Source organism: Colossoma macropomum, unplaced genomic scaffold, assembly GCF_904425465.1.
Source record: "Colossoma macropomum unplaced genomic scaffold, Colossoma_macropomum, whole genome shotgun sequence".
NCBI lineage: Eukaryota > Metazoa > Chordata > Actinopteri > Characiformes > Serrasalmidae > Colossoma > Colossoma macropomum.
The window spans coordinates 29,765,158-29,782,871 of NW_023494804.1; the positions used below are offsets into that span (position 1 = coordinate 29,765,158).

At 40.8% G+C, this 17,714-nt stretch overlaps 1 protein-coding gene across 2 annotated transcripts in view; it reads left to right on the top strand.

Annotated features, from left to right (window-relative positions):
- Positions 1-994: 994 nt before the first annotated feature.
- The window catches only part of cunh21orf91 (chromosome unknown C21orf91 homolog), a 30,934-nt gene continuing 14,214 nt past the window's right edge, over positions 995-17,714 (top strand). Inside the window, exons 1-2 of one of the 2 annotated variants that reach the window (XM_036594311.1) lie at positions 995-1,123; positions 4,900-5,031. In XM_036594311.1, coding sequence (XP_036450204.1) covers positions 4,905-5,031 — 127 coding nt within the window. In that variant the 5' untranslated portion in view covers positions 995-1,123; positions 4,900-4,904. The remainder of the gene's footprint in view (positions 1,124-4,899; positions 5,032-17,714) is intronic. The other variant, XM_036594312.1, reaches the window with a different exon arrangement.

Consider the following 17,714-nt stretch of genomic DNA (forward strand, 5'->3'; position numbering starts at 1 on the left):
TTAAGGATAATCAAACTGAAAAACAAATAAATATTACATGTAGAAAAGACACATGAATAAAATTACAACCACAGTTAGTGCTGGATTTATAATACAAGACAAAATGAGAGCATCATTCCGAAACAGAATACTCGTTTAATCTCGATTATCTCGTTTTCATAATCGTCGGAAGCCAAAATCGTCACTGAAAATAAAATTCGATTAATCGTCCAGCCCTCCGTTGATATTGGGCGAACTGTCACGTGATAAAAGCTGCTTCTGTAACAACATCTGGACTGATTTACTGGTGGACTGTTTACATGACAAACTTCGAGTAATAGTGCAGGTGTAGTGCACGGTGGAATGTACACAAATAACCCAAACGTGGAAGGACAGACTGTGTGTCCAGGATTGGTCTCTCCATGGAAAGGCTGTGACGCAATGGGCCGCCCGGAGGAGAAGTTCCCCTCCGGAATTCCCCACCGAACCATTAAAGTCTTAGCCACGATAAATGAGCCAATAAGGGATGTTTATTACACTTTTCACTATTTATAACAGTGATATGTGCGAGAAGTGGTAAAATATTGGACATGTAGCGGTGAACGTGACACATTACCGTCACGTTCACGGAGCACGGATCAAGTGTGGACTGTACCACCTCCAATTAAAACACCAACCCAGAGGTGTCTTAAAACAGAAACAGAAAACACATTTCGGGATTCTAACAAAACGACATATCTATAACTTTGGCATATGTTGTGAGTGTGTGAGAGAGTTTGCCAACCTTAACATCGTCTGAGAACCTCACATTGTGTACACGTGAGTGTGAGCGTGTGGGTGTTTTTCTTAATATTTGTCAGTACATATTCATTTTTTTATACATATTCATTTCGAATACAAGTGTAGTAAGGCACGTTGAGGTCCTTCATACTTGAAGAGCCTGTGTTCAGAAAGTAATTCGTGTTTTGTTTCTAACCTCCCCCCGTATGTGAGTGATAATGGTACATTCCGAGAGAGGACTTGTAGCTGCTGCTCTTCAATAACAATACCGTCGCCCATCCAAGCGCGTGGGGGCTCGGAGGGAGCTTCGTGATACGGTTTATCTCAGTTTGTCTCCAGAACCTCGTTGACAGCGGTAAATACGGTAATGTCTGTTTTCCCTGGCCATCCTGGCGATGTGTTTCTGGCCTAAAAGTATTCAGGAGTGACTGTTTTTGACGTAAACGCTGGTTAGTTTCGGCAGATAACGGTCACGGTCGAGCAGCTCCGTGTGGGTGAAGCGGCGCTTGCTAGCGAGCAGAAGCCGCTTTAACGAGCCAGAAAACCGCGGTGTTAACCAGCTAAAATAGCCTTTAGAGCGGCGTTTGATGCCTGGTTAGCCTTCTGGACAAAGACAGATGTTTCTAGATGTGTACCTTACTCACATCTCGGATCATGAAGAGGTTTTCTGGCGTTAGCTACGTTAGGTTGACCAACTAGTTGCTAGCATTGTCCTTCAACCGCAAGTTGTAAGGTTAGCTTAGCGCAGCGTTAAGGTTTTTCTACTGAGAATCTGTTTTAGGTTTGTTAGCTTGCTGACCAGCCAAACCAAGATAGCCGTCACATTTTAAAGGAGTTTGTGATTAATAATGGTGATCAGCATTATTCAGGCATGTCAGTCACGTTAAAACGATCTTCTTCTTAGAGCTACTTGGAGTCTCTCCTTCGATCCCTGTCTATTTTTAACGGAGTGCATATTGGCCACCGTGTAAAAATAGACCGATGCCTAATTCCTGGTTTTATCCGCTCGTCCACACGAAATGTCATTTTTGTGCGTTTTTTTCCTGACATGACGTTTGGGCTGCATGTTTCATTTGTCTCACAGGTTTCTTTACTCCTGCATGAGCACTTTGAGAGTCGTGTGGCCATCAAGCTCACACAAAATGCACTGCTCTGACAAGAAATTGATGTTTGTACAGTGTGCAGATTGATTTGCCAAAGGAACTTGTTGCTTTACTTTTAGGTCTGCTGCTTGATTTAGGAGGTTTTTGTTTGTTTTAACAATTGACCGTGTTGGTACGGATTTCTTACTTAAGCAGCTAAAATTTTGTTTCAGCACACTTTATCAATATAAATTTCAAGCGAAGGGAGTCGATTCCTCTGGAGTACCAGTTTCAGCTTAAATGAGCAGCAAAATCTTCATCCTGTGAATTAATGAAGCGCATTGAAATGTCAGGTAGTGCTTGTTTTAAATCACAGTCTGTACTGAATTATGAAAATTAGACCTTTTAATTGTAAGAATGAGTTCCATGTCATTGAGAAAGGAAGAGAAGTGGCCTGTAAATTGTTTAAAGTAAAGAAACCTGCACCTGGATGTCTGAATGTGGTTCTGTGTGGTATTTAGAGTTGGTTCTTGCCCTGTACATGTGTGTGTATGTGTGTGTGTGTGTATATGTATATATATATATATATATATATATATATATATATATATATACAGTTTTGCTAACCGAGAGTACGGTTTATAAACCAATACAGATTACTAAACTGTGCAGACAGATTTTCCTCCTCATGATTTTTTTTCTCATTAGTGGCCCTGACTAGCAGTTAACTGGATGTACGCTCATTAACTCTTGTAAATATGGTAATGTCTGTTTTCCCTGACCTAAATAGCTGAGAATCTATTTTACGTTTTCTTAGCTTGCTGACCAGCCAAACCAAGATAGCTGTCACATTTTAAAGGAGTTTGTGATTTGATAATTGTGATCAGCATTATTCAGGCATGTCAGTCAGGTTAAAAACGATCTTCTTCTTAGAGCTACTTGGAGTCTCTCCTTCGATCCCTGTCTATTTTTGACGGAGTACAAATTGGCCACAAATTGGTGTAAAAATAGACCGATGCCTAATTCCTGGTTTTATCCGCTCGTCCACACGAAATGTCATTTTTGTGCCTTTTTAACAACGTAGGGTTCGTAATTAAGGGTTTAAGAGTTTCATAAACACGTGAAGTTTATGGTTTGTTTGACATGTTCGCTTTACATCCATGATGACTTCAAATGTAACATGTGCTGTGCTGGCTTTTCTGTCTTCTTCCAGACAGAGCTAGTTTGAGATTTTGTGTTGATAACTGATTTCTTACCTAAGCAGCTAGAGCTTTGTTCAGCTCAGGCTTATTAATATACATTTCAAGCACAGGGAGTTGATTCTTCTGGAGTACCAGTTTCAGCTTAAATGAGCAACAAAATCTTCCTCCTGTGAATTAATGAAGCGCATTGAAATTTGTAAGGTAGTGCTTGTTTTAAATCACAGTCACGGAACTGGGCATTTTATTTGCATTTGATTTGTAGTACATATACTGATTTATGAAAATTAGACCTTTTTAATTGTAAGAATGAGTTCAGTGACATTGAGAAAGGAAGAGAAGTGGTCTGTAAGTTGTTTAAAGTAAAGAAACCTGCACCTGAATGTGGTCCTGTTTGGTGTTTAGAGTTGGTTCGTGCCCTGTGAGCTTTGTCTGTCAGTGTGAAGATGAAAAGACTTTATATATACGTGTACATATATATATATATACATCATACATACATACATACATACATTGTGTTTGTGTATAATGTGTGTGTATACTACATAATACGTATAGGGTTTTAGTGTTGTGTAGGCTGGTAGGCTATTGCACTTTCAGCATTGATGAAGTTAATTTGCCTAAAACATGTTTGTCTTAATACAGAGATAAACCCGGCAACTCATGTTGTGATGTCCCAGACAGGATAACTTCAGGCATGTTTGCTGAGTCTAAGTGGTTTACCCATATAAACAGCAGTGACCTTGCTAGCTCCCTCTCTGCCCTGAGTTCTTCATGAATGGGACTTTTGTGAAACTTGCAGTAAACATGTTCTGTCGTGTTTCTTCCTGTCCTGACAACCTCGGTCAGAACGCAAGTGAAAAGAATCAACCATAACATGATATTACGCCAGTTAGAGACCGAGACCTTTCTGTTTAGTAAGATTTGGGCCCAGTCCCATTTCACCCCTCGCCCATACCACTGAGCCTCTGTTTTGCGCGTTCACGTCTAGGGGTAGGGTGTCCTAATTCTTGCTGAGATAGAGGGGTAGGGTGAAGTGTTGGGGCTACATGACCCTCCAAACGGAGGTTTTTCAGAGACTTCAAACAGAGAGTTATGAGGAAAAATGAAAAACCAGCAAGACGGCTGAACAAGAGACTAAAGAAACGCACAAATGTGAGAATTTTCTCCATTAAAAATGTCGATAACCACTGTTTTATCTTAGTTTTTCTTCATAACAAGCATAAAAATCGCTAATGGCATGCTAATGTCTTGGTAGTTAGCCAGCTAACTTTCCCGTTCCACCTTAAATAGTCCAGCAGTTCTGACGCCTGAAGCGCCAGAATGTAACTGTTGCACCAATTAAGGTGGAATAGGTAAATTCGAACAAGAATCTGGTGAATATCTGACTTCAGCTTCATATCACTGAAGAATTAGGAGTGGGTGATAATAAATAATTGCCCCCCTCTTTGAAGGCATATGATCCCTAAATGTAACTAAAGCCCAGCAGTGAGGAGCTGAACTTTACCCTCCTCTGCTGTCACTGCAGACTGGCAGGGTCGCCTACAGAGCAGCGCTGGTAGCTGTTAATGAAGTGACGCTCTCTTTATTTGAGGGTCCCATTTCAGAGGGAAGATTTGAACCACTACCCTGTAACTCAGTTCCATGGGGTTAAGGTGACACTCGAAAACAAGGGGTAGGGGTAAAAAGAAGAAATGGGACTGGGCCTTGGTGTTATAGTTTGGTCACGCACAGGTATGGTGTATTTTTTAAGTGAATAGTGAATATTGCCTGTAGGTATTTTCCTTTGTAATTCAGATACACGAAGATATGCACCCCAAAGCTGAGAGGACTTATTTTTTTCTGCTTCTTTTGTACAGGTAAAATGGACGAAGAGGAGCAATTTGTAAACATAGACCTGAATGATGACAACATCTGCAGCATCTGTAAGCTGGAGACAGACACCGGGACGCTGTCTTTCTGCCATGTCTGCTTTGAGCTGAGCATAGAGGGTGAGTGTGTGTTTCTCATCAAGTTAGGTTGGTGTTGAAATGACAGCATTGAGACTGGAAATGGCAAAATGGTTATTATTTATGTAGCCGTCCTGCACCTTAGCTCAGATAATTGCGTCTGAATTGAAAGAGCAGAAGCACTTTGTGTTTTCCATCAGCTACTTTTTAGTCACCAAGCCTGCAGTTTCCTGGCTTGATGTACCACTTAAAAGCACAGCACAACTGTTTGAAGTGCCACTTTTGCATGTAACGATTGAACGGTTTATTAGAGCGGCTGCGTTTTTCTGACATGACGTTTGGGCTGCATGTTTCATTTGTCTCACAGGTTTCTTTACTCCTGCATGAGCACTTTGAGAGTCGTGTGGCCATCAAGCTCACACAAAATGCACTGCTCTGACAAGAAATTGATGTTTGTACAGTGTGCAGATTGATTTGCCAAAGGAACTTGTTGCTTTACTTTTAGGTCTGCTGCTTGATTTAGGAGTTTTTTTTGTTTTAACAATTGACCGTGTTGGTACGGATTTCTTACTTAAGCAGCTAAAATTTTGTTTCAGCACAGTTTATCAATATAAATTTCAAGCGAAGGGAGTCGATTCCTCTGGAGTACCAGTTTCAGCTTAAATGAGCAACAAAGTCTTCATCCTGTGAATTAATGAAACGCATTGAAATGTCAGGTAGTGCTTGTTTTAAATCACAGTCTGTACTGAATTATGAAAATTAGACCTTTAATTGTGAGAATGAGTTCCATGTCATTGAGAAAGGAAGAGAAGTGGTCTGTAAATTGTTTAAAGTAAAGAAACCTGCACCTGGATGTCTGAATGTGATACAGATTACTAAACTGTGTGGACAGATTTTCCTCCTCATAATTTTTTTCTCATTAGTGACCCTGACTAGCAGTTAACTGGATGTACGCTCATTAACTCTTGCAGATACTTGAACATAGGGCTGAAAAATTGATCGTTTTTACATCAAAATCACACTTTAAAACGGTGTAATTTTCAAATTGCAAGAGCTGCCATTTTTTTTTTAAAGTACAGCCTACATACAAAAAAAAGTTCTTCAAGGTTCTTAACAAAGATGGTTCATCAGTAAAGACTATTGTTCTATATAGAACCATAAACACTCAATGACCCGTTTGCATGCTTAAAAGGTTCTTGCATGGTAAAATGATTCTTCAGATTGTTGGACCATTTCACCATGCAAAGCACTTTTCAAGCATGCAGATGAGTCATTGAGTGTTTATGGTTCTATATAGAGCCATTGTCTTTACTAAAGAACCATCCTTTTTAAGTGTGTACATTAGCAAAAACGTTTTAAGAGGGGAAACTGAACCTAATAAGAGTTTGGGAAATGCCTGAAGGTGAGACCAAGCAGAGGCAACCAAACCACAACTTACTGGCGGTTTGGCACACTGCGTTCGTCGAGCCTCAAGCCAAAAAATACGGATATTCTGGTCGTCTTGGCCAAGTTAATTCAAGTCTGAATCTCAATTTATGAAAAAAATCACAATTTAAATTGTAGTTGCAAGATTAGTTGGAAAAATCGCAACTAGATATTGTCCCCAAATCGTTCGGGCCTAGTTGAATGTCAAAATTAGTCAGAATACACATCCCTAGTAAGTGCTGAAGAGGAGCTTTTCTATGCATGTGCAAACAAAGTCTCTCCTACCTCAGCTGCAGCTTTCACTTTGAGCCTTGTCTTCCGTTGTAAAGGGATTTTGAACCACGGGAATAAACATTCCCAGTCAGCTAGCTGATTGGCGTATACTTCTTTGGGATGTTGCTGATTGGCATTTATTGAAGCTAACGTTTCTCACTGGTTTCACTCCCGATTTGGCCAAGCTAGCTTCTCTGGTCTTGTTTCATTTAATTTTTTTAAGCGCCTGCTCTTTGCATAATCACCCTCCTCCTTTGGTTTTCCTAGCATTTGATCAATAATGCAGCATATCTAGGTCAGGCTGTTGTTGTAAAAGTGTGCCCAGTGGATTCGGTTACAGATTGTGAGTCTGTCTGTTTTCCTTCTACTGAGCGTGAAGAATCTCTGTGGACATGTGTGTCTCTCTGACTGTGTAGTCTTACGTAATAGTGTGACCGATCAGGCAGGGTCAGAGAACTGTATGTCTCAGCAACTGTAATGCAGAAAGGCATGATTTAATTGTTTCTGAGCTCATTGTCCATTTTATCAGCTCCTCTTACTATATAGGTGCACTTTGTAGTTCTACAGTTACAGACTGTAGTCCATCTGTTTCTCTGATACTTTGTTAGCCCCCTTTTACCCTGTTCTTCAGTGGTCAGGACCCCCATGGACCCTTACAGAGCAGGTACTATTTGGGTGGTGGGTCATTCTCAGCAATGCAGTAACACTGATGTGGTGGTGGTGTGTTAGTGTGTGTTGTGCTGTTACGAGGATCAGACACAGCAGTGCTGCTGGAGTTTTTAAACACTGTGTCCACTCACTGTCCACTCTATTAGACACTCCTACCTTGTCGGTCCACCTTATAGATGTAAAGTCAGAGACGATAGCTCATCTGCTGCTGCACAGTTTGTGTTGGTCATCCTCTAGTCCTTCATCAGTGGTCACAGGACGCTGTTGGCTGGATATTTTTGGTTGGTGGACTATTCTCAGTCCAGCAGTGACACTGAGGTGTTTAAAAACTCCAGCAGCACTGCTGTGTCTGATCCACTCAGACCAGCACAACACACACTAACACACCACCAAAAATGGACATTGAGCGTAGAAACAAGGAGGTCATAATGTTATGCCTGATCAGGGTATGTTGGGCTTGAAAAGAACTGATTGGATGTAATGAAACAGAATATCTGTTTTTTTTTCTCTCAGGACTCTTGAGGTTTTGCAAATGGTTTTCTTAGGTGACGTTCACACAGCAGATAAAAGTGGCCCAAATCTGATTTTCTCACCAAATCCTATTTTTTTTGTTTGGCTGTTCAGATTATCTTTTAAATGTGATCTGTATGCGACACTTCACGGCTCATCCAGAGGTAAACAATCACGACCGCCAACGAACGCCAGTCGCTCCCGGAGGTTCAGCTTCATCTTCACCAGCGTCACAGGAGCCATCCTAAGTTTCCAATGGTTGTCAGTTGGGCTCGTCACCCAGAATGTGTTCAAGCTCACGGTAAAAATAGAAAATGACCACTTCTTTGGTTCGTGTCCTCGGATTCTTAAACCATTTCTTTCAAAATCTCTGCGAGAACGGAGGGTTTTGGATGAGTCTCTTCTAATGTTTTGTACAGGAACATCACCCCAGATGTTTATGAGATCTCAGCAGCGCGAAATTATGATGATAGTCAAGTTGGGTTGACGTAAAAAAGCCGCATGAATTCCGATCTGGCTGTTCAGACATTGCTGCATATTGGATACGGATTTCAGTACCACGTACGAAAACGCCTCGAATCGAGTCAATGTGTTTATCTGTTCACACTGACACAAAAATGAAACGTGTCTCACATATGTAGAAAAAGATTGGATTTGGGCCACTTTTACCTGCTGTGTGAATAAAGCCTTAGATTTAGCTGCTGTTCATGAACAGGGACGGCTGAAACACGAAGAAGGAGTAAGATTTTTTTTCTCACGTCTGGCTAAAAATTAAATAAACGACAAAAAAAAATTAAAGCTCTACTTTTCATCCACTGATTACTGAACCATTACAAAAAGACTGGTTTAATAAAGTCCCAGTGCCAAACCTGATGAAGAACAGTGGGGCTGTGAGTGTGTCTGATATCCACGAGCCACCCGGCACCACACAGGACAGACAAATTAGAAACGGTGAATATTCATGCCTGCCATGTGCTGCGCCCACTGCATATTTAACTAGAACATGCGAGACGGGGGGAAGAGAGAGTGGGTTTACAGAGAGAGAGAGAGACAAAGAGAAACTAAGAGAGAGACGGGAAGAGAGGGTCTGAATGAGGAAAGCGCTGCGGTCTGACCTAGAAGGTGCCTTACTGAGCGAACACAGCCAGTCAGACCACAGGCGTTGCGCTGTGAGTGGTAGCAAATGGCCACATGCCTCGGCACAAGAGCGACTCGCCTCAGGGGAGGACAAACCACATCGCGTCTTCTGACCAGCGTGACATCATGCTGTACCGTTTACAGCAGCATTTTCCAGCTAGAAGACGCGGCGCTGCCTCAGCAGACCAAGTCTTTGTTCGTTTTAGTCTACTGCAGCTCGATTCTACCCACTCTGCCTGATATAAGACCTTCTTTTTAATACTTTCAATACCTCTTCAATACCTCCAGCACCTTATTCTGCTAGCTCAGTTTGGCCAGGGCAAAAGACAAGGGTGCACAGCATGTTCAGACCTGTTCATCCGCAAAACGCACACCTACACTCACACCTGCTCACTGAGATAAACACACAGCTGTGCTCTGAGAAGTTTTTTGATGGTGACCTTGTTTTTTTGACTTCTTCCCTTTTTAGTTTCGTTTCCTCGCTTTCAGCTTTGCCTTCCCCAGACTCTCTGTTTGTTTTGAAAGTGAGCATTACGCTCTAAAGCGTAAACGCAAGGCCGGTGATTTCCAGAAAATAGCCTCAGTGACGAGTTCTCTTCAGAATGTGTGCTGCGCTGAGTCTTAGAGCTCTCTTGTGGAGTGTATATGTTGTCCGTGGTTGTCAGTAGCTGGAATAATAGGGGCTATTTTTACAGTTCGGTTAGCGGTTCCGCTCTTTGTCCCTTTCCTCTCCCACTGGAGATGCTGTGCATGTTGACCTATCAAAGTGGAGAGAGCAGTGAGGTCTAATAATACAGACGTAGCTTCCCGAAAGCTCCTGTGAACTAGAGCTGTTTATCACTGTAAAGACCACCAGGTTTTGCCCACTGCAAGGCTGGCATTCTAATAGATAGCCAATAAAAGAGGGTAGATCAGGAGAAATAAGCAGTTTAGAAAATACGATAAATCAGGATGAAAAAAGTATATATCGCTGTTGTCAGAACAAAACCTTGTACCTCCAAAATGATAATTTTACAGGAAAAGGGAAAAACCTACTACAAGTTATTTTGGTCCATTCTTTATGAAATTTACGCACAATGTAAAAAGCAACAAGTATTTTCAAATTATGCTAAGAACTGAAAAACGACAAATGGAGATACAAGGTTTTCATTTTATCAAATCAACAATGTCAGAATATTTTAGAGACGGCACCCCTGACAACGGTAGATCTCCATAACCCCCCCCCCTTTTATACTAAATAAGATAAATAATACATTTCACATTCTGATATCATGGCTCTTAGTAATAATTCATTATTGATTAATTGAGAAATGATCTCAGCTTTAAAAGAGAAGCGGAGATGGAGAGACATCACAGCAGCAGACCCTGATTCTCTTACATAATAGCAGTGGAATGTGTGTTTGCGCAGTAGCACGTCAGACTCAATCTCAGCTGGAGAGAATGTCTGCATAACAGAACGTTCCAGAGACTGGGAGCACTAAAACCGTGCCGAAGCCGTGTGTGTGTGTGTGTGTATTTGTATGTATGTATGTGTGTATATGTGTGTGTATATGTGTGTGTGTGTCTGCTGTTTGCAGGCATTGTGTTATGAAGCGCTGCTGCATTGTGGCATGAACTCTTCACCCTGCAGGTGTAAAGCTCTCCGATTATCTCTGAAGCTGAAGCTGTGGGAATACACACACTGGATGGTGTGCAGTAACGGAAATGTTTAAGTCTGCTGAATGTGCGTTCTCAGCTTTGCAGATGTGTGTTTGTGTGAGAGGCTGCAGTCAGAAAGACCATTCTATTTCGGTAATGGCTTTGCCTGGACCGGACTAATCAGCCGTTTTCGGCCTTAATTGCGGACTCTGAAGTGAGGCCTCTTCAAAAGAGGAAAAACATTTCACCGAGTATCATGTACGATGGCGCTAATGTGGCATGTCACGTTCATTAATTGCCTTGCGGTCAGTTCTGGGGTGAAACCCTCCAGAATTAGTTACAGACTGCCATCCAAAGAGCGGCTGAGTGTTAAGCCTTTGCTCGCTTTCCGTTGCTGCTTGTCAGCAGTCAACAATCTGCTCTGCTATTTTCTGCCCATTAAACACAGAATTGTGCACTTTACGAGATGACTGACCTCAGCTTTCTGCCAATTGTATGCCTTTTTTTTGCATTTTTTATTTGTTTCTGCACCCTGTATTGAATCTAATGACTGATGTATTGGAAACGCTGGTCACTGACACTTGTAAAGTTAGTTCATTTTTAGGACAATCATCTGTTATGTGCTGTTGTTAAAGCAAAGCACTGTGCAGAGGTGGGGAAGTAACTAGTTACATTTACTCAAGTACATGTACTTAGATAAAATAATGATGGATTTGTTCTCTCCTGAGTATTTTCGATTCATAATGCTTTTGTTTCTACATATTTGTTTATAGGAACAAAATGTAGGATTTTTTTTACTAAATTACTTTTTAGCCACTCATATTTATTTACTAATTCCAATTTTGTGTTTAATTTCATTAAGTGTTGTTGGTTACGTCTGTACTGCTTTGAGACCTCTGACTTTGGACTTTATTTTAGACTGAAAGATTCCTAAAAAATGAAGTGTAAATCCTAAAAAATGTGTGTTCCTGTGCTGATAATTACCAAGTTGTTCCGAGTTACTCAGCTCTTAAGTATTTTTTGGGAAGATACTTCTACTTTTACTTGAGTCATTGTTTTAACCAAGTATTAATAACTCTGTTTGAGTTATTCTATGGGTTTAGGCTATTCTACCAATCTCTGCTGAGTATTCGAAGCAAAAGGGTCTTGATACTTTGAGTGCAGATCACTGAACTTGCCATCCTGCAGGACCATGCAGTGACATTTGAGGGGCTCAAGGAGAAAAAGGCTGACCAGAATGTTTGTTAAACTTGGTTAAACTACAGCATATTGCAGCAATAGGGAGGTACGATGTTATCAGGAATCCTATCAGTATTGACAGACTGCCTGCTTAAAAACATTAGACAGATGTTTAGATCTGAACAGTATTTCAAACTTCTATTTGATGGTGTATTTATTGTACTTCAGAAAAGCAGGACATTTGGGTGGTGCTGTGCTTTTGAGCTAAAATCCCTGCATTTTAATAATTTTACTGCATTTGTAACCCTATTCTAATAAATATTACGTCGCTCCATAATGCACTTCCACAGAGCCTGGGTTCAATCGTACATTTTTAGCATAACAAAAAAAAACGTGTGCAAGTTAATAAAACCCCTTGTGGCAAACATTTACATTTGGTTATTGTTCAGAATAACCACATTTTCAAGCATGATGCTTTTTATTGGTGGTATTTTCTGCTAATGTGTGCGTCAATGATGGGTCAAAGTAGGTAGGTAGGTAGACAGACAGATACTTTATTGATCTTGAAGGAAATTTAGCAGCCAGTATCAGTCACACAACACAGCACAGTTATAATAGTAAGGGTGGTACAATATGAACAGATAAATGTACAAGCTCAGCAAAATTGTCAACTATAATAAAACTGTCACCTATAAATAAATCTTTCTCGCTTATTACAAAGAGGCAGGAATATATACAAAAAACCTATCTACAGGCATATATATATATATATATATTGCATATTTTTGTGTGTGTGTGTATATATATATATATATATAAGATTTAACCTGAGATTAAAAAAAAAAAAGTTGCTGAGGTGAGATCTTCACAGGTGGTAGGTACTGCGGGCGCCCAAGAGCGATGAAGCTCATGGAACCCAAGCTGACACAAAGCTGTATTCGCAGGGCAAGGCTGAGCCTCATTTGATGAATGAATGAATGAATGAATGAATGAACCTTTTTAGCCAGCTGTGTCTGAACACATCGGAAATAGACCTCCGCATTTAACCCATCCGTGCAGTGAAACACCACATACACACTAGTGAACACACACACTAGGGGGCAGTGCCCCCTAGCCCGGAGCGGTGAGCAGCCCTATCCATGGCGCCCGGGGAGCAAGGTGCCTTGCTCAAGGCCACTTTAGTCACGTACTATCAGCTGAGGGGATTGAACCGGTGACCTTCCGGTCACAAGGCTGGTTCCCTAACCTCCAGCCCACGACTGCCCCTATTTTCCTGATCTTGAATGCCTGAGTCAACATAAAATACTGTTATACACAACTAGGACGACTAAGGGGGCAATGGTATAGTCTGAGGGCAATAGGACAGGGGCTCAAGCCCACCTAGGGTCTGTCGGTGCACATGCCTACCACTCTGTAGCTCAAACAGTTTTTAGGTCCTTATCTGTATTAGTTTATATCTCTGTTGTGAAAACTCCTCGCAGATAAGTGATTAGCAATTCATGAGATGTTTATCCTGTGCTAGTGTTGCATGCTGTCACATGAGTGTGAGGGAGCTCCTGTCTGTGCTCTCCTTGTTTATCTGCACAGCTGTTGTGACTGTTCTGCTTTTAGCAGGGAGCTGTTTTTGGGCATAAATGATGACCTCTGTCCCCATTTTACACAGACATGCACACAAACTCACGCGCTGGGCCTCATCCAGTTTCGCAGAACTGTGTCAAGGATCCAGTGTCCTTACCTCGAATTCCAAACGCTCTAAGCAGAGCTGACAAACATGGACCGATCCACCAGCTGTGAACCACACGTGGTTCAGCTACTTACACAGATTATAATAATAGGAATATTATTTAGGAATGTGCATTCCAACTAATTTTGATATTCGAGTGTCTGTAAAAGTTCCTGAATGGATATTTGGTTAACCGCAGAAGTAATGTAGGGCTGTAGGCTTACACTTTTAGGTGACAACACACTCTGGTCTTATGGAGGACCAGATTTGCCAAAATCAAAAATAAATAAAATTAAAAATAAATCACTCAGTAAATTAATATATGAATTAGAATCACAAAGAATAATGATAAATCTAAAAATAAATAAATATACATAAAAATTAATATATTCATAAGAAAACCTTAAATTAATGTCTGCATTTACTTATGTCTGTTTAGTAATTTCCCCTTCTCGCTAATTTTTGTATTTATTTTTTGTTATTTATGTTTCTTTATTGACATCTTTTTTTTTATTCATTTATTTCCATAACTATTCATTTCTATATTTATTGATTTCCACTGTCGCCCCTCGCTTGGTCAGTGGGGCTTGGACTCGGGTTTTCTGTAAAGCTGCTTGTCCGTATTTTCCTGTTACACCTTAAATGGTGCCGGAGGTGCCAGAATGTAACTGCAGCACCATTTAAGGTGGAACGGGACAATTCGAACGAAAAACATTTTAGTGTTTGTCAGTTTCTCATTGCAGATTAAACGTATCAGGAAACCAGCTGCAGTGATTCTAAATGCAAATAAGTCCATTCGTCTCCAAATTATTGCATATGAATTGCATATGATAAGATTACTGTTTCCGTGACAGTGACCTTTCCCTCGCCTCTGGCCCCGAAGCTTAATCTGTGTAGCGCTTTTCTAATTAAAGATGAGGATTACACCATCCCCTCTTATCCATCTCTGCTTGCTGGTCTGACGTCCTTTAATAAAACATTTTACTCAATAGATTTATCTTGCAAATGTTTGCTGGATGGCTAGACATTGTATACTCATGTCCCCAGTCGCCGTCCAACCTATGCAATAGTTTTATTGTTGTGTCGTCCACACAAGTTTTGTTTCCTTGACAACATCCGTCCTCGTCGAGTGAGAAGTAGTAAAAAAGTCTTTGTCATGAGGCTCGTCCTGGAATTGTGCCTTGTGGTGCGTCAGAATCACGGAGCATGTTGTCTCCTGGATCCACTGAAACTGTTTGTCTGACTATAAGCACATGTTGGTGGTGGTGTTGCATCAGCCAGCGATTGTCAGGGTCTGACGCCTGAGCAGTGGTTTATAAAGGTCCATTAGTGCTTCTTTAACCACAAAAAATGTGTGCGCCCTTCAGACATTATAATGCATTCTCAGGTCTGCAAGTTTGTATTGCACCTGTTCTTATGCACATTAATACATTTTAGGTTCCTCCTTTACCTTTTATGTGGTATGTGTATAAAAAAAAAAGTCACCCACCACTTCATTAGAAACCTCTGCCCATATTCGCAAAGCTTCTCAGAGTAGGAGTGCAGACCTAGGATCAGATTTATTTCCTCTTTTCTATGACTTAATTGACAGGAACAGATTCTAGATCAGCAGATTCTAGATCAGTATTTCTACTCTGAGAGGCTTTGTGAATATGTGCCATTGTCTGTCCACTCGGGGTGTCCAGTCCTATCTGCAAAGGGCAAAGTCAGCTGCAGGTTTTCATCCCAAACAAGCAGGAGTTACTAGTATAGCAAAAAGTATAATATAAACAAAAACACAGACTTACTTAGCTCTGCTTTAAGCTTTAGCTCAGCTAGTAGAACAGTTTCTTGGAAAATGTCGCTCAACTTTAGTTTTTTTTGTTTTTTTTTACGAGGCTGAAGTCAGCTTCTCATTCACCAGCTTCTTGTGCGACTTTTCCCATTCCACCTTAAAAATGGTGCCTCAGGCAAATTTAATATAAATGAAAACACAGACTTACTTTGCTCTGTTTTAAGCTTTAGCTCAGCTATAGCTGCTTTTCTCGCATCTCCAGCAGGAAACTTTTACTCAAAAGTAGAAGAGTTTCTTGTAAAATATCTCTCTGCGTTTGATTTTTATGAGGCTGAAGTCGCTTCTCATTCGCCAGCTTCTTGTCCGACTTTTCCTGTTCCCCCTTAAATGGTGCCTCAAGCGCTAAAATGTAATTGCAGCACCATTTAAGGTGGAACGGGAAAATTCGAACAAGAAGCTGGCGAATGAGAAACTTTAGCTTCACAACTTTTTAGTGTTTGAGTTTCTCGCTGCAGATTAAACGTATCAGGAAACCAGCTGGAGTGATTATAAATAAAAGTCCATTCATCTCTGAATTACAGATGTTCGTCTTAAATCTTTGCCGTTTCGTTAGCTATTAGCTAGGCGAGACTGTTGTCTGTGTTACTATGGTGACCAGCAGTCTGCGCTGATCTTCAGGGTTAAAGGGTGAATCAGCAGTTCTACATTAACTCCAGAATTTAAGACCATTTATTGTTAAACTGTGTTGAACGATCAGCAGAGCTTTATTTTACTGTAAAGGAGGATTATTTTATTATAACAGTTTGGAAACAAATCTGCAGAAGTCTGCAAGGAAAGTGGATCAGCAGGATAAGGATCTGAAACACACTAGCCACGTTTTGAAAGGTCCTCACATGATGAGTGTATAGTTACACTGATTACTGATTAGAAGTATTACTCCTGGTCTTATTAGAACGTACAGTTAAGCTTGCACTTGATCAAGCTAAGAACACATGATTCTCTGTAATCAAATAAAAAATAATCCTAATGTTCAAAATAAATGCTTAGGAAATGTTCAGGAAAAAAGAGGTGGGTGTAAATCAATATATGATACCACGATAATTTAGTTTTTCTGAAGTTTGAGAAGTTGGAACTCATGCAGTGCATCAGTACTGGCACAACACGGTGATTATTCAACATTTATACAACAGTTATTTCCGGCCACGCAAGCTGATTGGTTGAGAGGCGTTCTAACTGTGCTGTTATTTCACCATAACATCACGTTTTTTCACGAACACTGTATCACTCCGCTGAGACGCTGCTGCTAAGCAACGACTTTGACAGCTGTAGGAGACGCTCAAGACATTTGAACGTTTTTACTTCTTACTTTGCCACAAACAGAAAACGGACACTTTTAAGGTCACGTTTGACCGACAGCCGATTTGGTCAGACTCTGAAGATGAGACGACACTAAATTCCCAAACTGTCATCACCACTGAGCAGCTTTTCAGTCGGCAGCTGTAACAGAAGAACAGCTAAACAACCTGGAATCAGCCAGAAATGAACCCAACACCATTCGCCAAACTAAATGGGCTGTAAGATGCTTTACAGACTGGCTGGAACAAAACAACATTAATACTGATCTGGAAAAAACCGACAAAACTGAGCTAAACTTGATATTGCATCAGTTTTATGGCTCAGTCCGATTTGGTCAGACTCTGAAGATCAGACTACACGTTTGGCGAATGGTATTGGGTTAATTTCTGGCTGATTCCAGGTTGTTCAGCTGTTCTTCTGTCACAGCTGCTGACTGAAAAGCTGCTCAGTGGTGATGACAGTTTGGGAATTTAGCGTAAGGAGCTGGAGAACGAACTGCCGGCTGAGCAGCGAGTGGGCGGAGCTCGTTACTCTGACGTAGCAACGAGCTGCTCGTTAAGGAAATATAATTTGGTGAAGGAACTGCGAACATTAAAACATATTAAACGCCGCGTTCACGGCCCAGTTTATTAATTTATTACTGTATTTATTTAACTGTTGTATAAGAGCAACAGAACAGAGAGGGAGTGTGTTATCGCCAATAACATCACGGCTGTGATGATCTACGGCAACCAAATCACAGCCGTAATGTTATTTCACGATAACACACTCCCTCTGTGTTCTATTGCTTAATTACATCACATGATATATGCTGCAGAATATTCGATTAAACAGGATTAAATATGCGCTCTCTGTAAATTAACATGGAATTGGTCAGTGTTCTTTAAGCACTGACTATGTATAAAGAAACTCAGAAAAGTTTGACAAGTTTTCGTGATGGCAGTTCAGTATAGTCATTTTGCCACCTCTAGTTACAGATGTTTATCACGTACCTGTGTGACACGCCTTCAAGGTCTTTTACTTTCTTGCTTACATTGATGC